The 10,537-nt window shown below is 32.4% G+C and overlaps 1 protein-coding gene across 1 annotated transcript; it reads right to left on the minus strand.

Moving 5' to 3' along the window:
* Nucleotides 1–16: 16 nt before the first annotated feature.
* Nucleotides 17–1,566, minus strand: LOC132164437 (alpha carbonic anhydrase 7-like). Its single transcript, XM_059574950.1, has 6 exons — nt 1,466–1,566; nt 1,168–1,385; nt 862–1,071; nt 582–749; nt 407–460; nt 17–216 (listed from the first exon to the last, which is right to left on the minus strand). The coding sequence occupies exons 1-6, from the start codon at nt 1,545–1,547 to the stop codon at nt 130–132; spliced, it is 819 nt and encodes a 272-aa protein (XP_059430933.1). The 5' UTR covers nt 1,548–1,566; the 3' UTR covers nt 17–129.
* Between the last annotated feature and the right edge of the window lie 8,971 nt (nt 1,567–10,537).

Genomic DNA, 10,537 nt, shown 5'->3' on the forward strand with positions numbered 1-10,537 from the left:
TAGATTATGACAGAAAAGTACATACAATAGGTAATAATTAGGGCCTAAATTGTTCAACCCACAACATATTTCTCCCACTTCTAAAACCATGTAATATTTGTTGAGTGATTGCTGTAAAATCATAAGATTTTAATCTTCTTTGCCTTCACTTGGTCTATAAAGATGCACTGAGCGCCTGTTTATTGGTTGTAGTGGTCGTGCATTAGTATTTGAATCCTGAAAAATAAAAAATAAAAATCAGCCAGCATAAATTGCATGCATGTAATATATATAATACAGTATTTTACACTATATTATATATATGCTGTATTTTTGTGTATAAAAAAAATAAAAAATTAAAAAAAATAAAAAATAAAAAAGCTGCATGCATGTTTCATATATATGGGAATGTTTAGTATATACTCACATCATGAACGGCCACACGAAGCAACCTGATTTGTTCAAGTGAAACAGTCCTCACCTGATGCATCATGAGTTAATTAATACAAATTAATTACAATTTGAGTTTCTTTTTTTTAAAAAAAAAAAAAAAATTGTTAATTAGTTGAAATATTGAAGGGATTGGAAGCAAATTAAATTACCTTTTTGACTATAGTCCACACAACATTTTGAGTACATGGGGGAACTGTGAGGGAGCCAATATATCTGTAATACTTTCTACTCCCTATCTTTATATTCTTTGGGTTCACAATGCCTGCTGCACTCACTGCTTCGCTAGTATTAGTAATAGCTGCTAAATGATCCGTCAACTATATATTCAAAAACACAACACCCATTAGAGACACAAAGAAAGGCGAATTAAAAAAAGAGAGACATGTTTGATGTAATTCTCTGGTACATCGGGTTTCGGAAAATACTTACCGATGATAAGAAAGAATCAGGGCGGCCAAGCTTGTAAATGATTCCAACAACAGCAATCTTTCCATCTGAGCTCTCATGAAGCATGTGAGCCTCCATATCAAACCTCTGGCCATCGATTGTGTGTTCAGAAGGGGAGTGCCAGTGGCACTGTTTCAGTTCATATTGGGTTCCATTTATTTCAATATATCCTGCATCACCTTCCCATTTCAGCTGCACAAATCATTCAAAAAAGAAAGGTTAGCTTTTTTTTTTTTTTTTTGAAAGATTTATTAATTTATAGCTCGATCTCCCTCTCGTTTTGCTTACCATCATGTCATGGCCCCTGTTGGTAATAGTTGCATTGGAGGGATTGTAACTCCTCTTAAGTCTCCCTAAATGGGAAACTACTTCAACTCTCTCATCCAACAAATCAATTGGAGATTGCATTGATCCATTTTTACACATGCTCCATTCTGGGTGAAGCTCTCCCCAATGAGCTGGTCCCTTTCCGCTTTTTTCATCATAATCAAATTCTCTCTCATCATCTGCACCATTAATAAGATTTTAAGGATGAAAAAAATGGAAAAAAAAAAAGAAACACATAAATAAAAAGTTAATTACGAACCAACTTCTTGAGATGTTGAATTGAGAACAAGAAGAAGAAAGAAACTGCAAAACAAGAAATGGGTAATTCCCAGTTTCATCATTTTGTTTTTGGGCTTTCGAATGTTTGAAGTGTTGTGGGGGGAGAGGGTTGAGCACTTTGGCTCCTTATATAGAAGCATGTACCATCTCTGAATCTCTCTCTGTAATATGAATATAGAAAACGTGGTTTGACTTTCAATATGTTATTTGTCTTACTTTGTCGCTCAATTGACGTAGAGTCCATTTGATTTCAGCTAACATGTTTGAATTACATAGTGAGAGAGAGCGAGAGAAGAAGACGAAGTTGTCTTCCATGATGTTCTTTTTACCATTAATGTTTAAAAAGTGTTCAAAAGATGGCCCAGCTGGCCTTTTTATTGTTCTTTGCTTTACATCATTTTACACACTTCGAGGGGCAGGCTCCATTTGGACAACGTCCATGGTGACGCATCTCTTTGTTGAACAAAGCACATTGAATTGAAGGGTTTGGGTTTTCTTTTCTTTACATCATCCAACACAGAAAGCTTGTAAATCACTCAAAACCCTAGGCAAAGTTTTTGGTAAATATTTCAAAAGGAACACACGTAATGTGAAATTCATGAACTACTTTTTGGCAAATAAATTGACTAAAACGAAGAACACTACAATTTTATTCCAACAAAGCGGCAAGAAAATATTTAGGATCGTAGAACAGCCAAAAGCTCAGAGTGAGAATCAACCTCCATATCTATTATTTATTTTCTTGGTATGAACGTAAAAAAAATTAACAAACAAATAAAAAATTTGCATGATCAAAGCTTTGGTCATCAAAGTTTAACTTCTTCGATCTATTATATTATACATGTAAGTTTTGTCGCATTTGATGTTATAAATCTTTGTGGAGAATGAGGAGATCGATTAGAACATTTTCATTAAGGTAACGCCAATTCGGAAACAAACAACACAGTCCATCTCAGACATCATCAAAACACGTACAACTAGCTCCGACCGAGCCACCTACCCTGACTAATTCAATTCATGTACAGATTTGCCTTGAATATAACTTAACTTTTAATACGTACGTCCAATGTACGGATTGTTTTTGAAAGTGTTGGTTTTTTTTTTTTTTTTTTTAATCTGGAAAAATGACAAAATTAAGTAATTTACTTCATAACATAAAATTTCTTTAAAATTAGACTATGATAAAAGTAAATTAAGCATGATGAATATGATTTAGATTATCATATACCATCATATATATATGATGGTATATGATATTGTAATTTGTAGATACTATATTTGTTATTTGTTTTAAATTTCTCAATAAGAAATATTAAAGAAATTCTATTTGATTTATATTTTTAATATATTTTAATTTGTACTTATATATTATATTGAAAATGACACTTATCAACATTTTTAAACTGCCATTTGGCACAATCTTAAGTTGTTTTCTTCAACGATTCTGCTTTTTTTTTTTTTTTTTTTTTTAAAAAAAAGTATCTTTTACTTTTTTTCTTACGTATACACCTCACTGTCTCTATATATCTCTCGTTTCTTCAGAACATCTATATATATATATATATACACGTTTTAATATTGTAGAGGTTCGACCGACGTAAATGCTGACGTCTGAAGGAAGACCTTGTGGAACGCTTTAAAATCTTGTGAAGATGATGTAATACTTGACCGGAAGCCTAGAAACGGAGAATTTGATTTATGGACATAAATTTTCAATATACTGAGTTGTGGAAAAAAGAAATTTTATCTTTCAAAGTATCATTGTATTCCTTAGCATGCCAAGGGAAGTACATGTTTTTTTGTTTTTTTTTGTTTTTTTAATAGCATGTACTTCTTACATGTATTTTTAATAATAATAATAAATTATACTTCTTATATGTTCAAGAAACAAATTACACTTTTAGAGAGTGGATTAAAAAAATTCATACTAACCCAATTTGTTGAAAACGTGTTTGACAAAATCGCGGTTTGACATTTAAAATTACAGTTTAGCCTTTAAAATGGGTTTTCAAAAAAGTATCTCCTTATCTGCGGTTTGAAAACACAGATTTTCTGCTTTTTCAAATCGCAATTTTTTGAAAACACAATATCAAGCAATTCATTTTTTGCAATTTGGTTAAAAATCGTATTTTTTGTCTATGAAATTGCAATTCCAAACACACCTAAGTATCCTTTAAAGGATTTCCCTAGACAAACAAAGCATATCCTAGACAAAAAATTTTAAAATAACAAAAATACTCTTTATAATTAAGATTAAAACAAAAAAAATGATTTTCTAGCATTAGCTTCGTCATGTCTTACTTTCATCTAAAATAGATAAGCAAAACACTAAAAAAATCTTTCGCATCAGATTATGCATCTCTAACGCAAAATACATTTTTGTTGCATTTATGAATAGTACATCGTATACGGTTCGTACATACATCTCATTAATATACTATTTCTTTCTCCACATCTCTCTTTTCTCAAAAGTTGAAAAATATGATTTTTAGGAAAAATTAAATCCTTATAAAAAAAAAAGAAATAATATTTAAATGATATAGATAAAAAAAAATTAAAAAAAATAAAAAGATAATCAAATGTATAGTGTCTTTTAAAATAGATAAAGTGAGTTTTAATTAATCATTTTACATAAAAATATGCATAAACCAATGTGAGTACTCTTTCTTTTTTCTTTTTTATTTTTTATTTTTATTTTATAAAATACATTTTTATTAATTAAAGCCCCGAAAGCAGAAGATTATAACCTCACTAAAAGATTTGGCATGATTCATTCATACATGCCAGTTTCAAAAACGCGTTTTAACATTTTTTTTTTATTTGAAAAGAGAGATTAAAAAAACATTATGGGTTGAAAACTTGAAATGATTTGACTCCACGATCTCCAGACTCCACTGAACCCCAGAAGGGTAGATCTACAATATTTCTATGTAACTTTTGAAAATAATAATAATATGGCTTAGTTTTCTTTGACGTGTTTGATATGGCAGATCATGTGATCATCTTATGATCATCATTCTATACGCAAAAAATTAGCAAGACTCGCCAAAATCTTAGGCAGACCACACACCCTCACAATTGGCCCCCAACTTGCTCCAATATTTACCAATCTATGTATGACTTTGTATTACACGTCATATATCATGTTTCTTGTGTAAGAATCTTAAACATTTGACTATGAAAAGGTAACATTTGCCAAACCATCAATGTCAGAAGCTAGCTTAATAATCAATTCTAATGAAAGATATTGAATGACGGACTTTTCGATCTAATATCGATCATTACTTACGCAAAAATGACATGACTTTTCGATCTGATATCATTACTTACGCAAAAATTTAAACCGATAAGAAATTGTTGATATAATTATATATTTAATATTTAAACATTTTTCTTTTACTTTTTTTTTTTTGGAAAAAAAAGTATTGGGCTACATTTTGTATATTGAAGTATATTACAATGGCCTATATATAAAAAAGAAGTAATGCCACATACTTTCATTCTCAGTCTTTTACTTTTACGCTTTCTGAAGTGAATTTTAAAACTAATATTAGATTTGAGATAAATCACAATTAAAAATTGATTAGATGTTGGATTTTAAGAGTTATAGAAGTGTGAAAGTGAGTTTTTCAGTCAGGCTTGGTGGAATATTGTATTTTTATTTTAAAGTGTTTGATATTTAATATTCTTGGGCAGTTGGTATTTAACTTTTTGATAAGTAGGAAAAAAACTCTAACTACTTTGAGAAATAATAAAAGCCGCCTTGAAAATACAAAGTCAAATCAGAAAACTCGTGAAAAGTTCGAAGCATTCCAGAGAGTAGAGTGGCCCAACGTGTTGAAAATAGCAAGCTTTCGTGTACGGAAGTGTGAAAATGAAAATGGTAATTCTTACGTGATGCCACATGCATGCCAATGAAGATCTCTTGAAATGCAATATTGTCATATCTCCAGAAGGATATTTTTCTCTTCTCTAACATTAATCAAGTTGATCTCTTCTCTAATATGTACAAACTTTGCTCATGGACATTTTCTCGATATATATATATATATATATATAAGTGTTTTATATGGTGGAAACCCATAATGCAGAGGAAGAAATCAACAACACAACTACTAGTTAAACATAAATTACAATTTTTGAAAATAATAAAAACATAACTTGAATAAGAAGTAATAAATTGTGTACCCTAGCTATTGTTAGCAAATTCTAAAACTTTGATTTTGTTGTTCTTGGAACAACACAAGTCTTTTCCTCCATGAATAATATTGTTTCTCATATTGGCCCAATGCTCATATCATAAATAGATGTGGTCCAAAACTTGGAGGCCAAGTGGTACAATCTATGTGCTGGCCGCATGTTGCAAGAGACACAATTTCAGTGCAATTTGGCCTATCCCAAAAGGAAAATAATAGATTGAGGAGTGATCTAAGGAAAGTAAATACACTAGGCTTAAGATACTTGTCATCTCTTGACTTGTTCTAGTTTACTATCAATTGCAACTTTTTTATTGAAAAGTTATAATTGTACTCTAGTGTTTATTTCATTGTAAAAGAGTTTCATTGACTTTTTATAATTGCATCTGACCCCACCAAATAAAGTAAATTAAAAATTATCGTCACTTTATTTTCACTATCTCTTTTTCTTTGAGTTCCGCATTTAATTTCTTGATTATTCTTACAATCTTGTAATTCAATTTTATGGAGTATATTTACTTGAGCTCAAAATAATCAATTCCCATTAAATCTATCTCAAAGAGACAATTCTTATCTCTTTAATTACTATTAAAGAGATTATGAATTTTATCTTGACAAGTAATGCTCCCACAATATTAAATGTGATTACCCAATGCACCAAAGTTTTGATCAACAACTATCTCATTAGGAGTATACAAAGGAGGAGGTTATAACCGTCCCGTTACCGCTAACCACTAACTGCATAACTACATAACCGCTTTGGTAGGTGGTTATAAAAAACTACTAACCGCCTAACTAGGGTAGGGCTGTAACACCCCCAAATCTGGCATTGACCAGTTTGCTAGGGTTACTCGTAAGTATCCCAATTAAGCTAACTGGTAGTTGTTGTATCAAATAGCCACCTAAATTAATAGACAAATACTTAGCACGTTTTAACTCGCAAGTGCACGAAGTCCAACAGGAGTATAGTTGGGCAAAACAAGATCATCCCATGAGGATTGTTTTAATTTTATTTAGAATTGATTTTTTCAAATTAAATTGCCAAATTTTCACAGATTTGTAATGGTGAAAAGATATAAAGATAATGAGGTTAGGATTTTGATATCCAAACCATACTAATTAAGAAAATATTATATCAATGTTCAAATCACATGGTATTTCTAATGTTTGCCAATCTAAAGGCATGTTATCTGCACCTTAAATTATTGATCTCCCTAAGCAACGAATTATGTATGATATCTACTCTAATTCTTTTCTTCCTTAAATGATTTAACATGGTATCTACTAATTGTTCTTTAGGGAAACATAATTCTATGGAAATCGACAAACACATAAATCCTATAGGCATGGTATCTACTCCTAGCTTCCATGTTGATTAAGCCAAGAACCCATGATAAGGTTCTTTTGTTACTTTATTAAACCCAAGATTCGGTCATCTAAATTGAATTAATTAACAAATTCAAATCACAAGCAAATAATGATGAGACACATTCACAAGGGGAAGTCAATTACATAGGCATAATCAATTAAAATGATCACATATAATTGAAACAAAGACACTAATATTAAACTTCAAAAGACATGATTAGGACTTCAATCTAGCCCTTACAATTGTTTAGTTACACATAATGAGACTAAAACTAAAAAGAAAAAGGAAAAAAGAAACCGGAAAACGCTTTTTGAAATAGCCTTCAAATTCTCCTCTCTTGAATTTTATATTTTCTAAGAGGCCGAGAGATCTATTTATAGGCTTTAGAAAGACCTAGAAACCCTAGGAAACCTAAACAAATTAGAGAACAAAACCCTAGTCCAATTAGGGTTGGACAAACCTAGTTTTAAGTGGAAAATAAGCCTTTCCGTATCTGGGTTGCCCGAGTGCGCTCGATCGCTATACCTTGCACTCGATCGTTCCTCTGTTGTGCTTGAGCGTTGATGCGCTCGAGCCTAAGTGTGGTGCGCTCAATCCAAACTCTAGCTTTTCCCAAAATTGGCCCTTGATGCCCAAAACTTCCAGAAACACTTCATTTTCCTTCAAACACCTAAAAATAGACAAAAACATGAAAATGAAGTAAAACAACATAAAATAGCATAACTAAAGGATTAACACAGATAAATTAAGGGGCTAAAATATTTTAGCACTTATCACACCCTCAAACTAACATATTGCTAGTCCCTTAGCAATACTGAACTAAAAACAAAAAGACACAAAAATAAAAACTACTCTATCTCCACTTTTGTAGGAAACACAATTGCATTTAGCATATGTAACAAGCATTTTAAACTCCTAAGCACCCCTAATAGGACGAGTGAAGTCTCGTGAGGGTTTACAGAAATGTTACCCACAAACATTTATGCACCGTTCATGTCACCCAAAAAACTCAAGTATCACTTAAAACCATGATTTTCATTCATTAACAAGCTTAAAAATATAAACCCCATCTTCACAATGAGTCTACTTTTTAAAAATTTAATACTTACAAAAGATAGGCAAGGCATCACAAGTTCAAAACTATGTAAAGCGAACTAGCACATAAATATGAAGCTTCCAAAAATTTTCAATGTGCAATGACTCAATATCTCAAAGTTCACTAGGATTGTTATCAAAATGAAAAACTAAGGCATAATTTTATTTTCTTTATTTTTGTTCAAGCTTTGCTTAGTTTCCTTAAGCTTTCTAATTGATCCATGTAACGAACTTTAAGCCAATGGCTCCCAAACCAGATGGTTTTAGGGCATTAGGTGTAAAGACACCCTTAAGGACTTATTACTCGAATCAAAACGGCTGCAGAACTAAACTAATCATAACATTAATCAATTTAAACTTTTCACCTTTTGACATGAACACTCATTGCTTAATGAGGCAAGAGGTTCAGTTATTCAGTGAAAAACTTAAAATTGATCAATATATATATATATATATATATATATATATATATTCCAAAGTATCATCTAACAAGTCACCCACTTTTCCCAAGATATCAAAACATATACATTTAGGCTTATATGTCATACTTCACAAAAGATGTGCTAATGTGCTTGTGTTAATTCAAATTAAACAAGTGAATTTTCATATGCCCAAAGTAAGTAATCAAATTTCACAAACTCTATCATCAGATCATGTGTTCATAATTTTAAGCTCACCAATGTAGGCCAAATCACAATTTTTTGTCAGATCAACAAAAATTTTCAAGACAATTAACATGAACATGCATTTTTCTTTAAAAGCTTAACAAAAATAGGGACAAAGTGTGTGTGTAATGTGTCTCCCATATCCCCAAACTTAAATTACACATTGCCCTTAATGTGTATATAGCATGGAAATATCTCACCTGGGAGATTGGCGAACTGTCTGGAATGGCATGGCTCATAGCAAACACCCAAACTGGAACACAAGCACACTTGTTCTTTGAAAAAAAAAAAACTATTAAAATTAAAAGGAAAACAAAAGAAACATCAACTAAACAACAAAAAAATGAAAAACAAGAAATAAAAAAGATATGTTGCAGGGTGCCTCCCATGAGCGCTAAGTTTAACGTCTTTAGCCAGACTATTGTCCTTCTCTCATTGTTGTGGGGTGGTCTTAGTACCACTATTCTGGACTGACTGAAGTGCCATGTCCTTATCCCTTTGCCCAAAGCTCCTCTCCAAATAAGGCTTTGCTCTATGTCCATTAACTTTGAAAGTTGATTTTCTCTTGGGTTATGAACCTCCAATGCACCATGGGGAAACACTTTGGTGACAATATAAGGACCATATCATCGTGACATGAGCTTACTAGGGAAAAGTCTCAACCTTGAGTTGTACAGGAGGACTTTTTGTCCTTCATGAAACTCTTTCCTTGCAAGTTGCTTGTCGTGATATGCCTTGGTCCTTTCTTTGTACAACTTGGCATTTTCATAAGCATCATGCCTCAATTCTTCTAGCTCAACTAATTGAAGTTTTCGCTTCTCACCCACTTGCTTCATGTCAAAGTTGAATTTCTTTATGGCCCAATATGCTCGATGCTCTAACTCGACTGGTAGATGACATGCCTTCCTGAGACTAGTTGATATGGTGACATGCCAATGGGGGTCTTGTAAGCTGTCTGATATGCCCATAATGCGTCATTCAATCTCAGGGACCAATCCTTCCTATTTGTGTTTACCGTCTTCTCTAGGACATTCTTGATTTCTCGATTGTTGATCTCTACTTGTCCACTCGTTTGGGGATGATATGGAGTGCCTACTCTATGTGTGATCCTGTACTTCCTTAACAGAGATGCAAAATGTTGATTATTAAAATGGCTTCCTCCATCACTGATGATTGCTCTTAATGTCCCAAACGAGCGAAGAAATTTTCCTGCAAAACTTCACAACAACTTGATGATCATTAGTCCTTGAGGGGACAGCTTCGACTTATTTAGACACATAGTCTACACCAATTAGAATATATGAATACCCGAATGAGCCAAGAAATGGGCCCATAAAATCAATGCCCCAAACATCGAAGAGCTCCACCTCTTGAATGTTTTGCAATGGCATTTGATTTCTCGAGGAGATGTTCCCCGTCCTTTAGCACTTGTCATAGGCTCTGCAAAATTCAAAAGCATCTTTAAATATATGAAACCAAAAGAATCCAGATTGCAATAACTTTAATGTTGTTTTCTTCGCTCCAAAATGTCCACCACATGCAAGTTGATAACAATGCTGCAAGATACTGGCATGCTCCTCCTCTGGAACACATCTTCAGATGATTTGATCAGGGTAGAACTTGAACATATATGGTTCATCCTAATGGTATTGTTAAGATAGGGATATCAATCTCTTCTTTTCTTGACTGGTCATACCTAGGGGAATAATCCTTGCAGTGATGTAGTA

This window comes from Corylus avellana, chromosome ca10 (assembly GCF_901000735.1).
Source record: "Corylus avellana chromosome ca10, CavTom2PMs-1.0".
Classification (NCBI taxonomy): Eukaryota; Viridiplantae; Streptophyta; class Magnoliopsida; order Fagales; family Betulaceae; genus Corylus; species Corylus avellana.